Consider the following 21219-nt stretch of genomic DNA (forward strand, 5'->3'; position numbering starts at 1 on the left):
CTTCAGTAAGTGGCTAGCCAGGCCTTTGTTGTGATCAGGTGCCATCTTAGTAACAAGCACCAATAGGCGCCCATCGATGCCTCGAGGTCTTCCTTCTCCCCATACCTTTCCGACATGTCTAACAGACGTGGCAGGCAGCTGTGCAAATTCTTCAACACACCTAGGGGATGTCGTTTTCAAGACTGCAAGTTTCTCCACGAACGAGCCGGAAGTCCGACGCCTTCGTCGTCGCCATCAACTCCGTTGCATTCTCCCAGACCATCAGGCAGGTCTGGCGGAATTACAGCTGGCCGGGGGAACTGCGAGTTCTTCTGGACTTCGGGAGAATGTCGACGAGGATTTGATTGTATATTCCGCCATGTTCGCCAGCCGCAGACTCAGAATGCTGCAGGGGTGCCTGTAGAGGCAACGTCTCCAGAAACCGACACCCTCGACTTCCTGACGACCGAAGGACTGGCTGGCATTAACAACATTTCTTTGGACAAGTTGCATACGTTGAGCCCGACGGAGGCGCATAACATGCTCAAGGCATTCAATAGCCCGACATTCCAGTTCACAGCCCCTGATCAAGTCATCAAGTTCGTCCAGATTCTAGCTAGCGTTGATCGCAGAAATTCACAATGGGTACTTACTTTGCATTAAGCCGGCTCTTCTTCTAATCAAATGATCTCATAGGATACCGTTCGGGCCCAGTCATTTCTTGAAATGATAGTCGATTTGAAGGTAAAGTTGTCGTAATTCTTTAAACAGTCATCGTGTTCTTATCAAACCAACTAGCACCATGTCCTCGCTCGCATCCGCGAAGTCTTGCAATACTCCCCCATTGCCTGCCGTGCTGGTACAGGTTTCACGGTCCTTTCGTTTCAAATTGGATACTTCCCACTTCTTCAGGTAACTATCATCTCTCCGTCTTCTACCACGGCTCTCATCAGAACTCCAGTTCTTTGGCTCAGACCTCATCCTCAAAACCAATCTCCATCATAATATCCAGTATGCCGTCTCAAATATACGTACGCTCTCTATCAAGCTGACATCCTTTAGTGCGTTGTACAGCGCCCTCGATAGTGGCCTCGACCATATGCTCGACGTCGTTTCTTCATGCATGGAGCAAATGATCCAGAATCGATCTTGGAAGGATCCTACACCAGCCCTCCCTGCCATACGGCAAAGCAGCCTTTCGGGAGTGGTCGTTTTCGGCACGATCACTACCCTGCTTACTCAGTAAGAGCTTCTACCTATTTTCAGTTGTTATGGTGCTAACCCTTCTCAGATATTTCCAACGTTTCAAACATGCTATTAATAATCATCCAGACATCTTCGTATTCGTTGGCAACCTTGTTCAGTGGTATGGTGAATGGGCGAGACTGATCGCGACATCTAGCTTTGATGATTCTATTGACCCAACCGTTCAGCGGTTGACTTTAGAACAGATCAAAGAGTCTATCAGTAGACTTGACGCAATAGTAAAGCGAGAGCACGCAAATGCAGAGAGAAGACGAAGACCAGCGCAGCCACAAGGTCTGAGAGAAGAGCATCGATCTGAAGCATTACAAGCTCAACTTATTCAGACTTATGACGGTCCCGGTGTCCTTCGTCTTCTTGGTCCTCGCCATAGCAATGATCACCGTGACATAGCCGACATACATATCGTCCCTACCCATGACGAAATGATTTCCTCCAGTCCTCCATACATTCCCGTCAACCGTCCGGACGCCCCGCATCATTTGGCTCCAAATTCAATGGAGCGGCATCTGGACATTCAGTTCCGTCTCTTGCGTGAAGAACTCGTGTAAGTCGTCCTATAGTGTTCTCGTGATGATTACTGAGATACGCGTATGCCAGTGCCCCCATTCGCGCGTCTATATCTACGCTTCAGCTTGACTTCGATGCTATGCAGGCACGAGCTCCGAGACGTGAAGCGCAACCAATTCAACTGGAAAACTTACTCAAGACAAGAGGAGGAATGTATCGGACCTCTGGATATAATTCGACTATGTTTCATATCTATACGAATGTCGAATACTCTCCTCTTCAAGCGGAGCGACGTGGATTCACAGTCGGTCTTGTTATCGATGCACCTCCTTCAGAACGTGCCCGGCACCCCGATCCCAAAATCAGAAAAGAGTACTGGGAGCGTGCTGGTTCACGACGCCTCAGCGCCGGAAGCTTCGTTGCTTTAGTCGTCGCACATTCACGTCGTCTAAGGATCTATGTTGGCAGTGTTTCTTCATCGACAGATGACATCATCGAGTCGTCAAAGGTCCACGAGAGCCGCATTGAAGTTCGCGTCAAATTTTTTGATCCCGACGTTGAACTTGGCGCCCTTCGACAGGAAAAGATCACTATTGATCAGCATCGGTTCGCGTTCTTGGTGGATAACAACATTATGTTCGAATCTATCAGACCCTTTTTGGAGAAGTTGTGTTCCGTAGAACCTACTTCCATTCCATTTTCTAATTACATCTGTGGGGACACTCTGAGGGGAGTCGCGGTCGTGCCTCCGAAGTACACCCAAAACCCATCTTTCCGATATAACCTAGAATGTCTATCGAAAGATAGAATTAGGGAGTATGTCCATCCGTTGAACGCAACCGACCCTTTATCAATCCGGAGAGCCCGACTACAGCTGAAGTCATCAAGCATTTTAGATCCCAGTCAATGTGACGCTGTGGTCGACGCTTTGACACAGGAAGTTGCTCTAATTCAAGGGTATGTTCTTGTTATCATCTACGTGTTGAATGATGCAAACAATTTCCTTGGATTCTAGACCTCCAGGTACCGGAAAGGTGTGTATTACTGAACCTTCGATGTGACGTGCGTTCTAAGAGCAGGCATAGAGTTTTACCGGCAAAGAGTTGCTTCGGGTCTTATTCGCCAGCAAGGTCAAACCTATTGTGATGATCGCTTTCACAAATCATGCACTGGATCATATGCTGCTATCTCTCTTGGACGCAAAAATCACAACGAATCTTGTTAGGTTGGGATCCCGGTCCTCGGACGAACGTATCAATGGGTATACCTTAGACAAGTTAGAGAGGATGAAGGATGGAGCGTCTTCACCCCTGGATCAGATTGTGCGCAAGGAGCGGTTTGCCATGGGCCGACTAGAAGACGAGATGAGGACAATCCTACAGCATATCCAAACACCTTCGCACACCTGGGAGACAGTAATAACCTATCTGCAAGAGACCTTCCCCGATCATCTTGCCTCATTCGTAGACCCTCCTTTCTGGATTGATAAGCTAGCAGGAAGAGCTTCGTGAGGATATCGAAGCAGAAGGGGAATGGAAAACCGTGAACGCAAAGAAGAAAAGGCGCGATGTCGATATCCCGAATACCATATATTCCTTTTGGAAAACTGGGCAGGATATCTCGTTCCTACAGCCCCCACAGCCTCCGCGGACTACCGCACGGTCATCTCAAGGAAAGAAGGGAAAGCAGCAGCAGCAGAGGCAGGCGCAGGAACTTATCATTCCAGCGGAGCTCCATCAGGCCTATTTGATACGCATGAACAACTTCTTCGTGCCGTTGGGATTCCCAGAGGGTATGGTTCCACTTATTCCAACGACTTCCAGACCAGTCGACGAGCTTCTGGTCACCGATGCTATCTGGAGCATGTCTGTTGAAGAGCGACAAGCACTGTCCGCATTCTGGGAGGCCGAAATGAGAACCTTTGCGTATAACAAGCACAGACAGGATTACGAAGAACGGCGGGAAGAGTATGAAGCCGCTTGTAAGCGGTTCAACGATGCTAAGGACGAGGTTAGTAGTGACTCGTGAGCATGTTGCAGTCATTCAGCTCATAAAAATCACAGAGTCGACGGCAATTGCTATCTCGGATTGATCTGATTGGGTGCACCACCAATGGCGCTGCCAAACTTACCTCACTCTTGACGGTAAGTACTTACAAATTACCCTCCCATCCTTGCATTTTTCTAGTATTCACATGGGATTTCAGACTATTGCGCCCAAGGTTTTGATAGTGGAAGAGGCAGGACAAGTCCTAGAGGCCCATATCTTATCTTCTCTTGTGCCATCTGGTGAGTGAACGATGGAATCTGTTCTTGCCGAGTCAAGTATTAATTGTTCGCCAGTGCAACATCTTATTTGTATAGGTGATCCACAGCAACTTCGTCCTACCTTGGCAAATTTCTGTCAGTTGAATGGGCAGCGTCCGATTTTAACTTCACTGAGCCGTTTTCTTAGCTCTCTCTATGGATAGTGCAAGAGGAAACGAATTGTACAAATTTGACCGTTCTTTGATGGAACGACTGGCGGATGGTGGGTTCACAATGTCCCAGATCAACGTTCAGCGGAGAATGCGTCCAAGCATTTCTCATAACATTCGGTTTGTTACATCAGCTCCCAGTTTGGAAATCAGTAATTTATGTCTTCATCAGAACAATTTTGTATCCTAACTTGGAGGATCACGACCTCGTCAAGAAGTACCCTCCCATTCAAGGGATGGAACGCGACCTCTTCTTCTTTACCCACTCGAACCGGGAGAAAGCTGCAGATGAAGGCTCGGCATCTAAAGTCAATATGTTCGAAGTGAGTTGACTTCGCCTTTTAGAAAGAAAAGGGAGCTTACACTGAGAATAGGTTAAAATGATTGTTGATCTTGTTGTGTACTTTTTGAAGCAGGAGGCATATAGTTCACCTGGAGATATTGCTGTCCTTTGCGCGTATCTAGGCCAGTTACGAGAGCTGAGATCTGCCCTAGCATCCCTCAAAGTTGCTGTTTCTGTTGATGAACGCGATCAGGATCAGCTAGCCAGAGAGGGAATGGACGATGAAGCATATATAGAACAAGTTACCGTGTCCAAGCATGTACGACTTCCTTTGCCTTCTTCGTTATATGGGTGATGACACTTTCTAGGTTCGTCTAGGCACTGTTGACATTTTCCAGGGCGAGGAAGCAAAAATCGTTATTGTTTCTCTTGTCAGAAACTCTGGATCTTTCGATAGCGATGAGTCAATTGGCTTCCTAAAGGTAATTTGGACGCTTCTCGTAACTCGCGTGTTCAGTTTATTCATGTGGCGAATACTTTTAGTCTCCCAATCGAATCAATGTGGCACTATCGCGTGCTCAGCATGGACTATATATCCTAGGAAATGCTTCCAACCTTCGTCAAAATCCGACCTGGAAGATCATCATAGACGAAATGGATCAACGGGACCAGATCGGGTTCGGCTTTCCTGTGATATGTTCTCGTCACCCGACTCAGAGGAATATAATCACCACACCGGGTCAACTGAGCGCTGTGGCACCAGAAGGCAAGTAGCTGCAGACTTATGAATCCGACTATCAGAGTTTACAAAACTAATTATATTTATAGGTGGTTGCTGCTTGCCTTGTGATTACCGTATGGACTGCGGTCACAACTGTCCTTCAATGGTATGTTCAATCAACTGTTTTATGTGTTTTCGATACTCAATTTTGTCGTTTCATTAGTGCCATCTTGATCTCGACAAGCATCGCAGTATGCGGTGCGATATGCCATGTCTCCGAACCCCATGTCCTCGAACGCACCCATGCCCTAAGAGATGCTCGGATGAGTGCGGTCCGTGTGAATTTCCACTTTACAACGTTGCGCTACCATGCGGCCATGAAGCATCAATTCTATGGTACGCTGATTAACTCCTTATGTTGACGCTTGCCTGACTTCAAGCTGTTCTCTCCCAGCCATCAAATGGAAAACCTATCTTCAGTTTTCTGTCATAAGGAAGCCACAAAACGGCTGTCACTTTGTGGACATGAAGCAATATTGCACTGTTCCGACGATCCTCGCAAGCACAAATGCCTCAAGGCTTGCGGAGGAAGTATGTCGTGTTGCGGAAAGACGTGCAAGGCCTTTTGTGGGGACTGCACGAAACTTAATCTTGAAGCTCAGGGGATCAAGATAGCTATCGGCTTGAGAATCAAGCGCAGTTTGCACAAGTCACACCAATGCGAGCGCCTCTTATTCTGTCAACACAAATGTGGTCTCGACTGTTCTCAAGACCACGAATGTAATACGTCGTGTAGGCAGGAGTGCCGCCAACGTTGTTCCCACCACAGATGTCCAAAACCGTGTGCCCAAGACTGTGCTCCCTGTGCCGAACCATGCGACTGGAACTGCCCTCACCTGTCTTGTCCAGTGTTATGTGGATCGGCGAGTTGAATTATATTTATTTCCTCGTCGTAGTTGCTGATTTCGTCGCAGATATGTGCACGTCTACCGTGCGATGAACCATGCCGTAGCGTTCTTCAATGCGGCCATATCTGCCCTTCAGGTAACGGATACTTCTGTCGGAGACTGCTATCTAAGCTAAGAACGGCTTTACCACAGTATGCGGCGAACCCTGCTTGCAACAGAAGTGCATCGAATGTCTCTTAGACGACGACAAGATGGACATCGTAGATTTTATCATGCAACGAAGACTCATTGACATCCCTATCGGGTCGGACGATATCAGCGACAGGATCATCACTTTGGATTGTGGGCATATTTTCACAGTGGAGACGTTAGACGGTCATTGTCAAATGACTGACTATTACGAGATCGACGTAATGGGGTCCTACACGGGAATGAAAGCACCTCCTACCGAATTTCAACGACCACCGAACTGTCCAACTTGTCGGGCACCCATTACAGCTCGGCGCTATGGAAGGGTCCTCAAGCGAGCGAATCTCGATATCTTGGAACAGAATGTGGCCAGTATGATGTCCCAACGTCTGGCCGAGATTGTTCCTTCTATTGAGACCCTCAGCAATGGTTTGGAAGAACTAGTAGCCCAAGCTAAAAAACTTAAAGCCGCGCCGAATTTTGAATGTCACCCTGCTGATAAGTTTGAGCGCCTAGTCGAAGAGAGGAAAAGTTTCATGACGGGGAAAGCAGACGAAGTCTTGGACCATGGTATGCTCACTGCTAGGTCTATGGTCACTCGCCATGGTTTGTCGGAGTCCGAGGCCAGATCATGGATGGGTATTGTTGTGGATCTTCACAGAGTTTACAAAAAGGTAACGGATGTTACAAAGACTCGGTCCGCCCACGTCCGTGCCTACGAGTCAGCTCTTTCTACCCTTTATCGCTTGGAACTTGCAAATCTTGCTGCCGACCCACCATCGGATATCCGGGTCCCTCCTGAACACATTGCAATGAGCAATGTTGACCGGAAGATTGGACAACCTCCTCACAAGGCTGATCGTCGCTATCATCTCGAAGCATTCATATTATCCGTCGAGTTGAGGCTCATGTTGGGAAGCGTTGCTCGTTCTCGGTTCGAGGCACTTCCAATGACTTCCAACGAACCTGCAGCTCTTCATCATCGTAACGTCTGGTACTCGTTCACCTTGTTCATCTATCAGTCATGCATTGCCGACTGCCAAAAGGCTATTACCATCGCTCACGCAACTTCTTCATCACGTTTGGCCGCTCGTTCTGCCAGCTTGATGCTCTGTTCAGAGTTTGAGCAGTTCCGTTTTTCGATGTTGGAGAAACGCAGGGACGTGTTCAAGGAAGGTGTATTGGCGGAAGTTCGGGATGGCTTGGTAGCGGAGATTCAGGCTGACAAGAAGAAGTTGAAGAGCCGTTTGAGAGAGCTTGAACGATCATACATCGCGAGCCGTCCGTCGAGTGATCTCACCCAGATCAGTGAAGATCGTCGGTGGTTCAACGGGAATTGTGGCGCCAAAATTGAACGCTGCTTCACAGAATACGAGAAATTGGAAGATCATCTCTTAAAGGACACCGTCTATCAACCAATGTCTTTGCAAGAGAAAGAGGACATAGTGAAGGCCTTCGGATTTTCGCATCGAGGACATTTCTACAACTGCATAAATGGTCACACGTTCGTTATCACAGAGGTATGAACACCATCTAAATGTATGCCTGACAAGCTGAAATATCTTTTCCAGTGCGGCGGAGCGATGCAGGCTAGCCAATGGTCAGTTCACCAGTTAGAGCCATCGTTATCTTTGCTAATGCCAGGTTCTGTTTTCAAAGCCCCGAATGTAGAGCGCCCATAGGTGGTGGAAACCACAGACTTGACTCTTCCAATACCCGTGCCCGAGAGTACGAAGATATCTCACAGCAGCAAGGTGGAGCAAGAAGCCCGTGGGCATGGGCAGCCGGTGCTTGAATAAGGAAGAAATGAGAGTAGACAAAGATTGTGGCTGATAATCATCGCAGAGGTATCGGGTTTCAACTACTTTGTAATAATAGAGGACAAACTGTTTTGATGAAATAGGAAGAAATATATGGCTACCAGAACCGGACATTTTGTTGAGGTGGAGACGGCTGGTCTACTCTCGGGTGTGAGCAACCTACGTATATAAACAAGAGGTAAAACACTCGCCTGCATCTCTATAAAAAAAAAAGTGACCTATGGCCCTCCCGTCCCAGTCAAATCATACGTAATTTGAGCAATGAGGAGGGATTGCGCCCTGTAGTGGGTCCGTCCAAACTGGGTGTTCACTTCGACTACGAATAATGCCAGATAATAGATTGGGTGCAGCAGGTCCGACAGTGATGGTTCTTGTCAAGTGACAGCGCCAACGAAATGAGAAAGTACAGTTTTACACAATATATAATTACCATCACCAGTTTATTTCGAACAAGAAAAACTACATTGATTGGCCACCTCTGCTGATACAGCTCAGGTAAATAAGCGTAAACTAGTCTACCTCGGTAACTCGTTGTAAGTAAGGTTACACGTATTAAGGAAAACGGTCAAAAAGATGAGATATGTGATAAAAAGGACGGTAATTGTATGGCTACGGTGTTGGCATTCTTTTTGGTTGAGGCTGGACGTACTCTTCGTTTGTATTCGGCCCAAATTCTGCCGGCCAGACGTATGTACGTTGTATGCCAAGTATGAGAGATGTGAACCAACACACGGTTTGTTTTCTCTCCTTTTAGTCCAGGGGGTGTTGGCAAGGATGGCGTTAGACCGAGGTAGAAGCGAGACACCGATTGGGGCCATATTGAGCCATCTTCAAAGAGACGTTGGACAATATGAAGAAATGCCCTGCAAATCAGCAGGGGCACTTCTGCAGAGTCCAGGATACGAGATGTCTCGGTGATGAGTGTTTGAGCGGCCTGTTGGCGGAAGGAACGATATGTAGGACATGAAATGAAAACATGATGGACCGTTTCAAGCGCATCGCATCCGCTAATACACATCGGAGATACGTTTCCGAAACGTCGGAATCGTGTGTATGCTGTGTCCAATTGGTCTAATCTCGCGTAGAGCTGCACCAAGGTCGAATACGCTGAGGAGGCACGCAAATAAAGGTGCTCAGAAGGAGTGTGCTGGTCGTAAAATGGCAAGAGCATCGTCGTGGCGGGGCAGGGCGGGGCGGAAATCTGGGCTAGAATAGAGGACGGAAGTGAGCACGGACAGCATATAAGAAGAAACACTTGTCTTGACGTAGTCGTCGTTTTCTGAATAAAGCATAAAGGAATCCATGAAAAATGTAGGTAAAGGTGCGAGAGGTGGCCAAAATTTCGAGTGCTGAGAACCGGAAGCAACACGATCTGCGATTGCATTAATCTGGGAAGCGATTGACGACGAATTGGTGTGAGCGAGGGTGTAGACGATAGATGGAGGATGATGTGGAGGCGGGGGAATGAATCCCGGGCTATCCCGGGCCGGAATTGCCTCTGAGTACGTCATCGATCGACTGTTCGATTTGCATCCGAGTTCTGACGAGTTCTGGAAACTTCTTGACTAGTGACGACCACAACACTACTACCAATGGGCGGTTTTCTATGGTTCATCGCTGGCGCAGCTGCGGCCACCATCTACTGCAATGGTCGCATACAAGCAGGGTACTATGCCGCCAACCCGAATGGATACTACGAACGAGGGTGGACGCGTCAGAGCGCACCTCTTGACTCTGATGAAAGGGTGCCGGAGGACAATGAGAGGGAACGACGGTATGCGTATGGAGCTGGAGTAAGGCTAGAGGGCCAGCAACGGTTCGGATTGGAGCTACCTCAACAGCCCCGAGAGAGAATGGAAGCTCCGACACCACCACCGCCCCCACCTCAGCAGGAGGAACAAGCTTCGCTTGACCATATCAGAGAGCTCAGTAAACAAGCAGATGAGACTGTACGTTTTCCACTTTCTGAAGCATCGCAATACTGAATCTCTTTCTCTTAGATGTCTGACTTGTCTGAAGTTACACTCGATTCTCTCATGGCGACTATAATTGCGGCCAAGAACGTGTGTCGATAACTTCATTCTTCGAAACCTGGCTCTGGACTGATGTGCTCCTAGAAACTTGCAGAACGTCGCGCGCAGCGGGAACAGGAGGAGAGGCGGGCGTCGGAAGCGAACAAGTTCCCCCTTCGCTACGTCTGAGTTTCCTCGTTGACAATGAGAGTGGATGACACGGGCTGGACTCTGACCTGTGGTACGACGCATGACACAAGACTACCTCGAAGGCGTAACGACAGAACCCGAAAATGCTTTGCGCATTGGTGTCACTGCCATCCCTGCACTACGCTTCAAGTCCTGATTTCCAACTCATATCCTCTATTCACAGTGAAAACACGCTGCGGCCGTGAAAGGTTTTACCCATCCTTCTCATCGTACCAAGTTCTTAAGGTCCATTGCAGGATTTCGAGAGATGGGCATATCCGGGGAAATTGCTTTCAAAAATGATTATTACATGTGGGTATACTCTGCTCCATCCGTTCGATCAGCAGGTGCTTAGAGTGCATTTATGTAGAGGGACTCCAGGGCGAAGTAATTCTACTGAAGATGCTCTCGCTGTCAAACGTCATGTAGCATTTCAAATAGGCGTCTTTTCCGACCCAATATACACTGGCCTGAGATCTTAACCGACACAGTATTGTCCCAATACCTCTCGCCTTTACCGATGAGGAAAAGAAAGACATCTTAGGTTCAGCAGACTTCGCCATCGATTGCTACCGTTCACAGTTCATACGAGCCCCGGTAGAAGGTGTCGATGCTTGCGTTGCCATTACATCGCATCCACTACGGCCTGTCTGCAACGACCCGGTGTTTTATCGAGGCTCCCTCATCTTTGAACTTCTCCTGTATCTTCGCTTGTCTCACAGCAAGGACCTTCATCTCTTCGTTGAGCGATTTGAGTTACTGTAGCATGGAAGTCTCGTAGTTATCATATGCACCACTGCCACTACCGGAGCCAAATTGAGATGTCGGGTGGGTGGCTCGCTTGTGGATCAGCAGTCTGTATAGGAATTCGCACCAATCATTGAACTACGATGACTGAGGAAGAAAGAGATGGTGTGTAATATATATATATATGTGTGTGTGTGTGCGTGTGTATGTATGTATTGTAGTCCTCGTACAAGTAGATGCTTGAATTTTTCTCGTTTTTTTTTGAGTTGGTTATTCTAACCAACAGGATTCTTGTTTTCTTAAAACAGCGTGCGCCCAAACGATTTGACCTTTTCCCCTCGAAAATCTTTCCTTCATTATAGGCATTCCTCCCAATAACGCACCGATGTCCCTGAAATAGAGAGCTGGTTGACGACTCCGGAATAGTATAGAGTAGCCTCTTGGTGAATTTGGAAATAGTGAGGTGCGGCATTTTCAACAAGAGACGAGCACGAGCGCGTGAACGAGGTTGAGGCTGAGGCTGTCGAGGTGGTAATTTCGATGGAGGTTGGGAAGTGAGACGACAGAGGCCAGAGGGGACGGACAACAAGGATGTGAGCATACCTATTCCCGCCGACTCCAAAGAGAGTGGTGGTGGCGCGGCGCGGAGGGAACTGGATGAAGGATGCCCGAGACCTAGACCAACTGGATGTTTATGAGAGTGTCGTTTTGGCTTGGATGTTGTGGAAGAAGTGGAAGGCATATCCAGTATAGCGTCGTTCTCGCCCCAGCCAGGGAAAGTGCCTAAATCACTGCGGCAAATATGGCCTCTATTTAAAAACATACTTTGCAAAGGAGCAAAGAATATCCGTATCCTCTGCATTGACAAGCTGTCGTATGGTATCGAACCCGGAAGAGGCAGAGAAAGAATGAGAGCCGATGCTCGTCATCATCATCATGCTGCTCGTCTGCATCTGAATGCATCTCAGACCCGCCCAAATCAGCTGAATATTCCTGGACAGGTGTCTGTACTGTTGCCGGTCCCAACTTCGGCAGATTTTTGAGGTCATCAAGAAAATCCTTCTCGGTACTGTTGTCAGCCATGGAGGGCGTGAGAGATGTAGGAACAATGGCTGGTGCCTATTATAGTCACTGGGATACGAAGTGCCAAACCGATAACCGTAGCAAGAGTCATGGGTGTCATCTGGGGCGGAAATGGACCGAAACTGTAGCAAGAGTCATGATTGTCGTCCGGGGAGGAAATGGACCGAAACTGTAGCAAGAGATGATGCATGAGTACTGAGTGGTCAAGCATCTGTGTGGACGTACCGGATGTCATTGGTGTCGATAGACATTCTGCTCTTATCCACGTTCCGACCAGATTCCCAGAGGCGAGCGACATCCTCTGCGCCGTTGTTGACGGAACCGTTCTTGACGAGTAGTGCGCTCCCACGTTCTGTGACGGTATACAGGATAGCACGGTCTACTGAATCCTTGTTGATGAATTGGACTGTTCGACCTTCACGACCCGGAAGAGCGCGCGTCTTCCACAAGCGCTTGACGTAGTGGTGCAGTTACTGATCACCGGCTGGACACGGTCCATTCTTTGCAGACCAAGCTATGGATTTGTCAATGGTGGTCTTCCGCCAGGATCCTGATGAACCAGTCAATGCGATGAAGGTGGTGGTGGTGGTGGTGGTAGTTACATGTGGTGGTGATTTCAGAGTAGGCGGTAGCGCTGAGTAGGAGGTGAGTATGGAGACCGTGTGGGTGGTCGAGCTGCTGATAGTGAGTCTGTGGGTGATGTCGCGTTGAAGAAGCTGAGGGTCAAGAAGCGCAATAGGACGCAGGATTTAGATAGAACTGGATAGCGTATGGGTGGATCGGTTGAGGGAAGGAAGGGTTGTGATAATCGATGTCTGCCTTTGGATGCGCACTAATCAAAGTCGTTCTCGGTGACGTTCGTTGTCGGATTGTTGACCCAAGGTGATGCGGTGCTGGGTACTGGGAAGGAAGAAACGCCGAAGATCCAGCATGTAGCATATAATGCTAACAGTGGAGCATGGCCCGACATGTCCTTCGACACTGGAGTCGTGGTGCGAGTTTCGTTGGTTGTGACTCGTCGCAGCCCGGTGTTACTGACCTGTGACCACCCTTGGTCGGGCCGCGAAACCTTTGGTACGTCCGACAACTGCTTTCATTTTTGCGTGTTTTCAAGATGAGCTGAATGGCACTTACACTTTTTACTGGCGTTTCGACTCTACAGACGTTATGCGATATTTGTTCTGGTAGCATCGTCGACCAATGGCAGTGTTTAGCCTTAACGGCTGGTAAGCTCATCTGAGGTTAGTTCGTTCAATACCAGCATGATTTTGGACTATGTCAATTTGATAACCTATTAATTAACTTCTTATTACGCGGTTAGCCACGCCTTTGTCCTGATCAGGTGCCATCTTGGTAACAAGCACCAGGAGGCGCCTATCGATGCCTCGAGGCCTTCCTTCTTCCACACCTTTCCAACATGTCCAACCGACGAGGTAGACAAATCTGCAGACTCTTCAACACTCCTGGGGGATGCGGTCATCAGAACTGCAAGTTTCTCCATGAAAGAACAGGAGGTCCAACACCTTCGTCGTCGTCAACCGCGCCACATTCTCCCAGACCATCAGGCAATTCTGGCAGAATTACAGCTGGTCGGGGAAACTGCGAGTTCTTCTGGACTTCGGGAGAATGTCGACGAGGATTTGATTGTATGTTCCGCCATGTTCGACAGCCGCAGACTCAGAATGCTGCCGGGGCGACTGTAGAGGCAACGTCTCCAGAAACCGACACCCTCGACTTTTTGACGACCGAAGGACTTTCTGGCATCAACAACATCTCCTTAGACAAGCTGCATACGTTGAGCCCGACAGGGGGTGCATAATATGCTCAGGGCATTCAATAGCCCGACATTCCAGGTTCACAGCCCCTGATCAAGTCATTAAGATTCGTCCAGATTCTAGCTAGCGTTGATCGCAGAAATCCGCAATGGGTACTTTCTTTGCATTAAGCCAGCTCTTCTTCTAATCAAATGATCTCATAGGATACCGCTCGGGCCCAGTCATTTCTTGAAATGATAGTCGATTTGAAGGTAAAGTTTTTGTAACTCTAAATAGTTGTGTTCTTATCAAGGCAACTAGCACCATGTCCTCGCTCGCATCCGCGAGGTCTTGCAATACTCCCCTGTCGCTTGCCGTGCTGGTACAGGCTTTACGGTTCTTTCGTTTCAAATTGGATACTTCCCGCTTCTTCAGGTAACTAATATCTCTCCATCTTTTACTACATCTCTCACCAGAAATCCAGTTCTTTGGCTCAGACCTCATCCTCAAAACCAATCTCCATCATAATATCCAGTATGCCGTCTCAAATATACGTACGCTCTCTATCAAGCTGACATCCATTAGTGCCTTGTACAGCGCCCTCGATAATGGCCTCGACCATATGCTCGACGTCGTTTCTTCATGCATGGAGCAAATGATCCAGAATCGATCTTGGAAGGATCCTACACCAGCCCTCCCTGCCATACGGCAAAGCAGCCTTTCGGGAGTGGTCGTTTTCGGCACGATCACCACTCTGCTTACTCAGTAAGAGCTTCTGCCTATTTTCAGCTACTATAGCGCTAACGCTTCTCAGATATTTTCAACATTTCAAACATGCCATAAATAATCATCCAGACATCGTCGTATTCGTTGGCAATCTTGTTCGATGGTACGATGAATGGGTGAAGCTGATCGCGACGTCGAGCTTTGATGATTCCATTGACGCAAGCGTTCAGCGGTTGACTTTGAAACAAATCAAAGAGTCTATCATTAGACTGGACGCAATAGTCAAGCGAGAGCCTGTAATACGATATAGACATTCGCAGCCGCATCCAGGAAAGAACAAGCATGCTGAATCATCACTACGGAAAGCAGCGCTCGACTCTCGCATTCAAAATACGGCTCAGTCTGCGAATACAGCAACCAATGCTCATTTCAACTCTGCTACAAGCATGCGAACTTCCCAACTAAACCCCCATCGACATCGTAGACATGCGGACGCATCATATATCTCACCAACGGTGGATCCTGACAATCACGCTACCACGGATAGCAGTCGTTTCCAACGTGGTATCCGAAATGATGTTTCTCCTGGCGACTGTACAATGGAATATGGACTTCATCCTCGTTATGCAAGGGGCTACCTATGGCAGGATCCTGATTCTCTCAGCTGGCATACACCAATGACAACTGCTACATGGACAGAGACTTTGCCTCCAATGCCGCAGCCACCCCATAATGAACTGAACAATCATATCGCCCTCCGTACAATCAAATCGCACCCTGCACTCTTTCGCATTGTCACACCTATCAATATCATGCGCTTTCGGAAACTTCTAGATTCCCATCCGAATCGGGAGCTTGTGTCTTCTGTTTGCACAGGCTTAAAGATTGGGTTCTGGCCATGGGCTGATACCAACAATCCAGAATATCCTATCACCAATGACAATTCCTTTCGCCCCCTCAAGGATCATTCTCATGTGGAGTTTGTCAGATCACAGAGAGACACTGAAATAAGCCTTGGACGGTTTTCTCATTCTTTTGGATCAGAACTACTGCCTGGTATGCATTCTGTGCCAATTGGTGTTGTCTCCAGACCACATTCGACAAAGCTCCGCATGATTGTTGATCATTCTGCTGGATATTTCTCCCCCAATTCCATGATCCCCAAACATGAGGTACATGCTCATGTTGATACTCTCAAGCATCTTGGGAGTGCTTTGATTCAGGCTCGACACAAATATGGCAGGAATGTCAAACTTGTCCTCTTCAAGTCTGATGTATCAAAGGCTTACCGCCAACTGCCAATGCATGTCCTTTGGCAAATATGTCAAGTTGTTACTATTGATAATCAACATCATGTTGACCGCTGCAACAACATTGGTAACCGGGGGGCTGGCCGCATATGGGGCACATTCTTTGGTCTTGTACTATGGATTGCCACATTTGTTAAGTTGTTGACTGATATCTTTGGCTATGTCGATGATAGCTTCTCATGGGAATTTGCTGATAAAAAAACTTGGTATGGCCCTTACCAGAAATATCTCCCAACCAAGCAGACTGCACTTCTTACCTTGTTTGATGAACTTGGAGTGCCACATGAAGAAGAAAAGCAGCTGCATGGTTATATTCTCACCATCATTGGTTTGGATGTGGACCCAAATGCAATGACTATCACCATGCCTGATTCTTCCCGATTAGAACTCATCTCAGCAATCCGAAATTTTGCAGTTGTTGGATCACAACACTCATTACATGACTTTGAAAGCTTAGGTGGTTGGTGCAATTGGTCTTTCAATGCATATCCTTTACTCCGACCTGGCTTATCTATGTTTTATGCAAAGAAACATGGAAAAACACAGCCATTTCAACTCATTGGAATTAACAAAGCTTTATGCCATGAACTCATTTGGATGGCTGAACATCTTGAACACATGCCAGGCATTCTCTTGTTAGATTCACTTGAGTGGGGTCCTCACCTTGCAGATATCTTGGTACAAACCAATGCCTCCTCTAAGGGTCTTGGTATTTGGATCCCACAGTTGGCCACTGGGTACTATTCACATGTTACAATGCCATCAGAAGAGGGAACCTTTTTCAATGAAGCACTAGCTGTTGTCTCTGCACTTTTGATGACACTGGATTTGTCTTCCAGACCCCATCGTATTCTCATCTACACTGACAACACAAACACAGTTGATATTTTTGACTCTCTACATGCCAAACCCCTCTATAACCCACTTCTCATCACAGCTGTTGATGCACTAATCACCCACAAAGCTCAACTTCGTGTCCTACATATTCCCAGATCTCAGAACACAATTGCAGATGCTTTATCCCAGGATAACCATGACTTTGTTCTTGCTCAGCATCCCAATGCCAGAATACGTAAATTCAGTCTTCCACAACTGAAGTCTGGATCAGATAATGTCAAATAGTTTTGTCAGAATTACTAGTTCATTGTGAAGAGTCTATTTAAAACCTGATCTGGTCAAGGTGATTCTGTATGACTGTTAGTGTAATTTCATGTGATTGTACTATATGACTCAGTTCTACTCCTTATGACCTTCAATGACTCTTTACCAGTAGTATATAAGTAGTTGAGTAGTAGGAATTTGATCATCCTTTCTTATCCTCTTTCTCCCACTTGTGTGATTTCTTGTTAGTGGACCTGTGTCAGGCTAGAGAAATATACAACAGGAGTTGGACATCATAAGAGACCTCTATATAACTACTTAGTATATCAAGCTCATCCTTTAATCTTAGCACTTGACCTTGCTGTTAGCCCTTGTTGTGGCTAGATGCTTACATTATATCATTGATGTCACTTTAAATAAATCTCTCCAGTAGTTTGCTAGTATTTTAATTAAACTTGAGGCAGCAGAATATCTATTGTGCCTCACATTCATACCCTGGTTAAGACTTCTAACTCATTGAATAATGACTGCATGCTCCCATCATCATCCTTCCTCATTTTATCTTTCTTAATTCACAATACTCAAATCATACATTTTTCTCTAGCCTTTTACTATACTCATGCAATAATCACTCACACTCAGGCCCTGTTGCTGATCTTAAGACAGGGTCACATATTGGCTAACCTCATGTGAATTGAGACCCTGTACTCACACAGATGAGCAAGGCAATTAGATGGGTTTAAAACTTGTTTTACACAAGTCTAATTGCTGTGAGTGCATACAAGTTGGGGGCTCTGTCCATTCCTGGCTCAAAGGACTGGAATCCTCATCAGAGACACTCAAACCTGAAAGTCATAGTTCAGAGCATCAGCAGCACCTGAGATTTGACGTTGATGAGCCTCAAGACTCTGTATGCTCAGAATTTGCGGATTTTAGCATTATAATAATGTCTTGTCCACTTAGCGGACTTTCACTAAGTCAACGATTGCAATCATGGCAATACCCACTCTTACTGTCAACTATCCCTCCCAGCTTATATTCTGTATCAATATGTGCCACTTCATTAATGCTGCCAGGCACCTGATTGCAGATCTCATGGATTTAGGACCATCATTGATCATCCAGCACAGCCATCAATGACATCAGCATCAAGCATCATTTAGAAGAATGCCACAGTCAAAGTACCAACTCCATGGCAAAAGACCTAATACCGTGACCTTTCCACTCACTTTACTAAGGCTGTTACAATGCCAAGATAATGCCGCACACATCTACTTTAGTACACTCACTTCAATGTACTTTGCCGCAACAATACAGCAGCCCAAATGTCCATATGTCGGTGGATTTCTTTCTAATCACTAAGACTATATACGGTAAAACCGTGTGGGTGCTGTTACTTTAGAACTTTGGGAGTACACATTTTGTATCATTTCTTACCAATCTATGTACTAAGGACTTACTAAGGACTTGTTTTGGAACCCAGGCTGTAGCTGGGAACACTGAACATGCGCAACAGAATAGGAATCAACTCTGTTGTGCAGTACAAACAAGAACGTAACTAGTCAAGAAGGTAAGTGATCTTGATCTGTTCGAGATCCATGGAAGTATCTAATGGTCTAGGTAAATAGCAGTATATAATGCATAATCCATATGGGTTACACCCACCCATACTTCAAAAATTTGCTCCATCATCTCGGGTTTTCCTCAAGCCAACGATTGAGAGCCTCATTGTCTTCTAGTTCTGCACCTGGCAACCATTCATCCTCCTCAGGCCCGTAACCAACATAATGCACCAGATACTGCCATCCTCTACCCCAGCGTCGAGCGTCCACGATTTTCTCAACCCCATACTCTTTTGCTCCTTCAAGGGTGATAATTGGTCCTGGTCTAGGATGTTCATGATTTGGGAAAAGTTCAGAGTCATTCAGATGGTACGGCTTGAGAAGTGAAGCATGGAAGGTTGGATGAATGCTGGAGGAGGGTATATTCAGCATGTATGTGGAAGTTGTAGGGTTTGCGTCGAGGACTGTGAAGGGGCCATCAAATCTTGGCATGAATTTCGTGCATCACTTTAAACCTCAGTGGGTGTACTCCTGTCTTCGGTTTGTAGTGGACAACATTACACGGTCGCCAATCTTGTATATGAGTTTGGGCACTCTTGATCTATTAGCAAAGTGGGACTGCTCAATTTTGGCAGTCAATAGGGAGTCAGCGGCTTCCTTAATATCAAGGTCGAGGTTTTGCACAAAAGCCTTAGCATCGAAGGGAACATCAACACCTGGTTGTGTGACCAGAGGTGGGATTATGTGTGGTGAATGACCCATTTTTAACTGAAATGGTGAGAACCCAGTGGAAGCGTTAACAGTGTTCATGATAGTGAACCATACGAGAGGGAGCTTGGCACACCAGCCCTTCTGATTCCGATCAACATAGAAATGGAGTGCCTGCACGATAGTTTTGTTAGACCTCTCCGAGGCACCATCAGTCTGGGGGTGCCATGCAGTCGACATCTTGTGCTTGATTCCAGATAATCTAGTGAATGCCTTCCAAAATTTGGATATGAAGAGTTTATCATGGTCACTGATTATTTCCACAGGCATCCCATTCTCGCAGTACCAATGGTCAAAGAACACACATGCAAAATCCTCTGCAGTGTTGGTTGTTTTCCAAGGTGCAATCTGGATGTTTGCTGATACACCTGGTATCAGGCTACCTGTAGATTTTGCAATTTTACATCAGTTTATGCAATCTACAAGCAGTACAGAGAGCTACAGTGGAGGCTTCATGCTGGTAGCTAAATACTACATAAAGAATGAAAGCATGGCAGTACAGAACGGACTTAGAAACAACATCTCAAAGAGTCAATTCTACCAGCTGTCAACATGCCAAGCTAAGCCCTACCTAAACAAGACTATTACAGTCAAATCTTGGGGACTCATCTGTATGGAGTATAAAAACCAAGAAGTTGAAGAATGGAATGAACTAGATGCCTCGTCACCTCAACAAGTAGAAAGAACCTGTCAAGAAAAATTGCTAAGTCAAGAAACAGATCAGCTTTTGAGATCAACTCAGGCTAGGAAAGGAATAACCTTGGAAGAATGAATAGCTGCGTTGGGTACCGAGATGACTGACCTTGATCATGCAGCGATCAACAGAATATAATCTCGGACCTGCAGTCGATCGCAATCAGTGGTTACATCCTCAAGATCCTGCGCATACCACAGTATTCCATACATACGGCACGTGGCAAGCCTTGCAGATGGAAGAAGGAGCACCCACAGACTAGTAGGGCACTCCTCGGTGACAGAATAACCCAGTGCAGTCGTGTTGAACTGAATAGAAACTACAGAATGGCGCAATACTTGTAGAATAGTGACTCACCATTTGTATTAATTCCAAAGCTCGTACCATAATTACTGTAGATATGGGCTCCTATACCTAGAACATGAATTGTATAAATTAGCAGCGACTAGACACATAACGGAAGGAAAGCATTCCCCCGCATTTGTGCTAGTAGCCTGTATAGCTACCTAATCAATCACTGGTTTTATTGCATATCCTCAACTGAAGTGAATTAAGTTACCAAAGTCAACCCATAAGGGTGACTACAGTAATCTAGAAGAGTTAAGTAGGAAGTAGAGCCATCCCCGCATTTGCACCTTGCTAGTTAATTGAACTGCTCCACAGACAAAGGCCTCGTGCCCTCTCTCTCTGAGATTAGCAATCTAGATGTACTGAGTCGACTTTAAGTCAAAAGACCTCATCTAGTTGAAGTAAAATAAGCCCTAGAATGCTTTAAGTTCGAACAATTGTTGAATTCAAGGAACTCCAGAGTCTGTGTACTCTTTGCAAGTCTTGTACTTGAAGTCAGAACCTGCACGTTCTTTGTAGAGTGATTTTGCACTCTTTGTAGACCTCAGAGTCTTTGGTTGTTTGATTATTTGAAGTGTCTGCTAGAAGCTCTTCTAGACGATGTCAAAATGAGTATAACTTGCTCGACTATACCTTACAAAACAAGTTCATAAAACCCCGCTATCGTGGACTAGTGTACTTTGTGTAAAACACATCAAAAGAAGAATTGAAGTTGTTTTCAGACAAAACCCCACTAGATTATCTAAATCTAAGTACATCACGAGTGCTTCTATCAT

At 46.5% G+C, this 21219-nt stretch overlaps 5 protein-coding genes across 5 annotated transcripts; 3 read left to right on the plus strand and 2 right to left on the minus strand.

Annotated features, from left to right (window-relative positions):
• Positions 1 to 114: 114 nt before the first annotated feature.
• Positions 115 to 8124, plus strand: EV420DRAFT_1649417 (uncharacterized protein; the record flags this gene model as incomplete). The annotated part of the gene is made up of 25 exons (XM_060478308.1): positions 115 to 624; positions 676 to 723; positions 778 to 891; positions 941 to 990; positions 1042 to 1221; positions 1271 to 1789; positions 1843 to 2709; positions 2768 to 2786; positions 2838 to 3215; positions 3250 to 3762; positions 3816 to 3896; positions 3959 to 4040; positions 4116 to 4154; positions 4207 to 4348; positions 4401 to 4551; positions 4603 to 4830; positions 4880 to 4993; positions 5055 to 5201; positions 5340 to 5398; positions 5456 to 5628; positions 5687 to 5823; positions 6207 to 6276; positions 6333 to 7849; positions 7901 to 7929; positions 7989 to 8124. The coding sequence occupies 25 exons, from the start codon at positions 115 to 117 to the stop codon at positions 8122 to 8124; spliced, it is 6303 nt and encodes a 2100-aa protein (XP_060324633.1).
• A 447-nt stretch (positions 8125 to 8571) lies between these two features.
• On the minus strand, positions 8572 to 9819 carry EV420DRAFT_1067896 (uncharacterized protein). Its single transcript, XM_060465620.1, has 3 exons — positions 9415 to 9819; positions 8882 to 9350; positions 8572 to 8823 (listed from the first exon to the last, which is right to left on the minus strand). Exons 1-3 carry the CDS (start codon positions 9658 to 9660, stop codon positions 8759 to 8761), a joined length of 780 nt encoding a protein of 259 aa, XP_060324634.1. The 5' UTR covers positions 9661 to 9819; the 3' UTR covers positions 8572 to 8758.
• On the plus strand, positions 9721 to 10837 carry EV420DRAFT_1752161 (uncharacterized protein). The gene is made up of 3 exons (XM_060480395.1): positions 9721 to 10098; positions 10150 to 10212; positions 10267 to 10837. Exons 1-3 carry the CDS (start codon positions 9742 to 9744, stop codon positions 10348 to 10350), a joined length of 504 nt encoding a protein of 167 aa, XP_060324635.1. The 5' UTR covers positions 9721 to 9741; the 3' UTR covers positions 10351 to 10837.
• Positions 10838 to 11070: 233 nt separating this feature from the next.
• Positions 11071 to 12380, minus strand: EV420DRAFT_1067906 (uncharacterized protein). The gene has a single exon (XM_060465621.1). The coding sequence runs from the start codon at positions 11957 to 11959 to the stop codon at positions 11228 to 11230; it is 732 nt and encodes a 243-aa protein (XP_060324636.1). The 5' UTR covers positions 11960 to 12380; the 3' UTR covers positions 11071 to 11227.
• Positions 12381 to 13988: 1608 nt separating this feature from the next.
• On the plus strand, positions 13989 to 14542 carry EV420DRAFT_1577173 (uncharacterized protein). Its single transcript, XM_060474526.1, has 5 exons — positions 13989 to 14033; positions 14054 to 14107; positions 14159 to 14206; positions 14256 to 14468; positions 14520 to 14542. The coding sequence occupies exons 1-4, from the start codon at positions 14001 to 14003 to the stop codon at positions 14460 to 14462; spliced, it is 342 nt and encodes a 113-aa protein (XP_060324637.1). The 5' UTR covers positions 13989 to 14000; the 3' UTR covers positions 14463 to 14468; positions 14520 to 14542.
• Positions 14543 to 21219: the final 6677 nt, after the last annotated feature.

The sequence above is a fragment of the Desarmillaria tabescens genome, assembly GCF_030435595.1.
Source record: "Desarmillaria tabescens strain CCBAS 213 chromosome Unknown EV420scaffold_60, whole genome shotgun sequence".
NCBI lineage: Eukaryota > Fungi > Basidiomycota > Agaricomycetes > Agaricales > Physalacriaceae > Desarmillaria > Desarmillaria tabescens.

Excerpts from the sequence above, each read along its gene's own strand:
- EV420DRAFT_1752161 (XM_060480395.1), top strand. The coding sequence starts at position 9,742 with ATGGGCGGTTTTCTATGGTTCATCGCTGGCGCAGCTGCGGCCACCATC. Across the intron at positions 10,099-10,149 it reads GTAAACAAGCAGATGAGACT|ATGTCTGACTTGTCTGAAGT; the intron begins GTACGTTTTCCA and ends TCTTTCTCTTAG. Across the intron at positions 10,213-10,266 it reads CTATAATTGCGGCCAAGAAC|AAACTTGCAGAACGTCGCGC; the intron begins GTGTGTCGATAA and ends ATGTGCTCCTAG.
- EV420DRAFT_1067906 (XM_060465621.1), bottom strand. The coding sequence starts at position 11,959 with ATGCAGAGGATACGGATATTCTTTGCTCCTTTGCAAAGTATGTTTTTA.
- EV420DRAFT_1577173 (XM_060474526.1), top strand. The coding sequence starts at position 14,001 with ATGCTCAGGGCATTCAATAGCCCGACATTCCAG. Across the intron at positions 14,108-14,158 it reads ATCGCAGAAATCCGCAATGG|GATACCGCTCGGGCCCAGTC; the intron begins GTACTTTCTTTG and ends ATGATCTCATAG. Across the intron at positions 14,207-14,255 it reads AAATGATAGTCGATTTGAAG|CACCATGTCCTCGCTCGCAT; the intron begins GTAAAGTTTTTG and ends CAAGGCAACTAG.
- EV420DRAFT_1067896 (XM_060465620.1), bottom strand. The coding sequence starts at position 9,660 with ATGACGTACTCAGAGGCAATTCCGGCCCGGGATAGCCCGGGATTCATT. Across the intron at positions 9,351-9,414 it reads ATTCAGAAAACGACGACTAC|ATTTCCGCCCCGCCCTGCCC; the intron begins GTCAAGACAAGT and ends ATTCTAGCCCAG. Across the intron at positions 8,824-8,881 it reads AAAAGGAGAGAAAACAAACC|AATTTGGGCCGAATACAAAC; the intron begins GTGTGTTGGTTC and ends TCTGGCCGGCAG.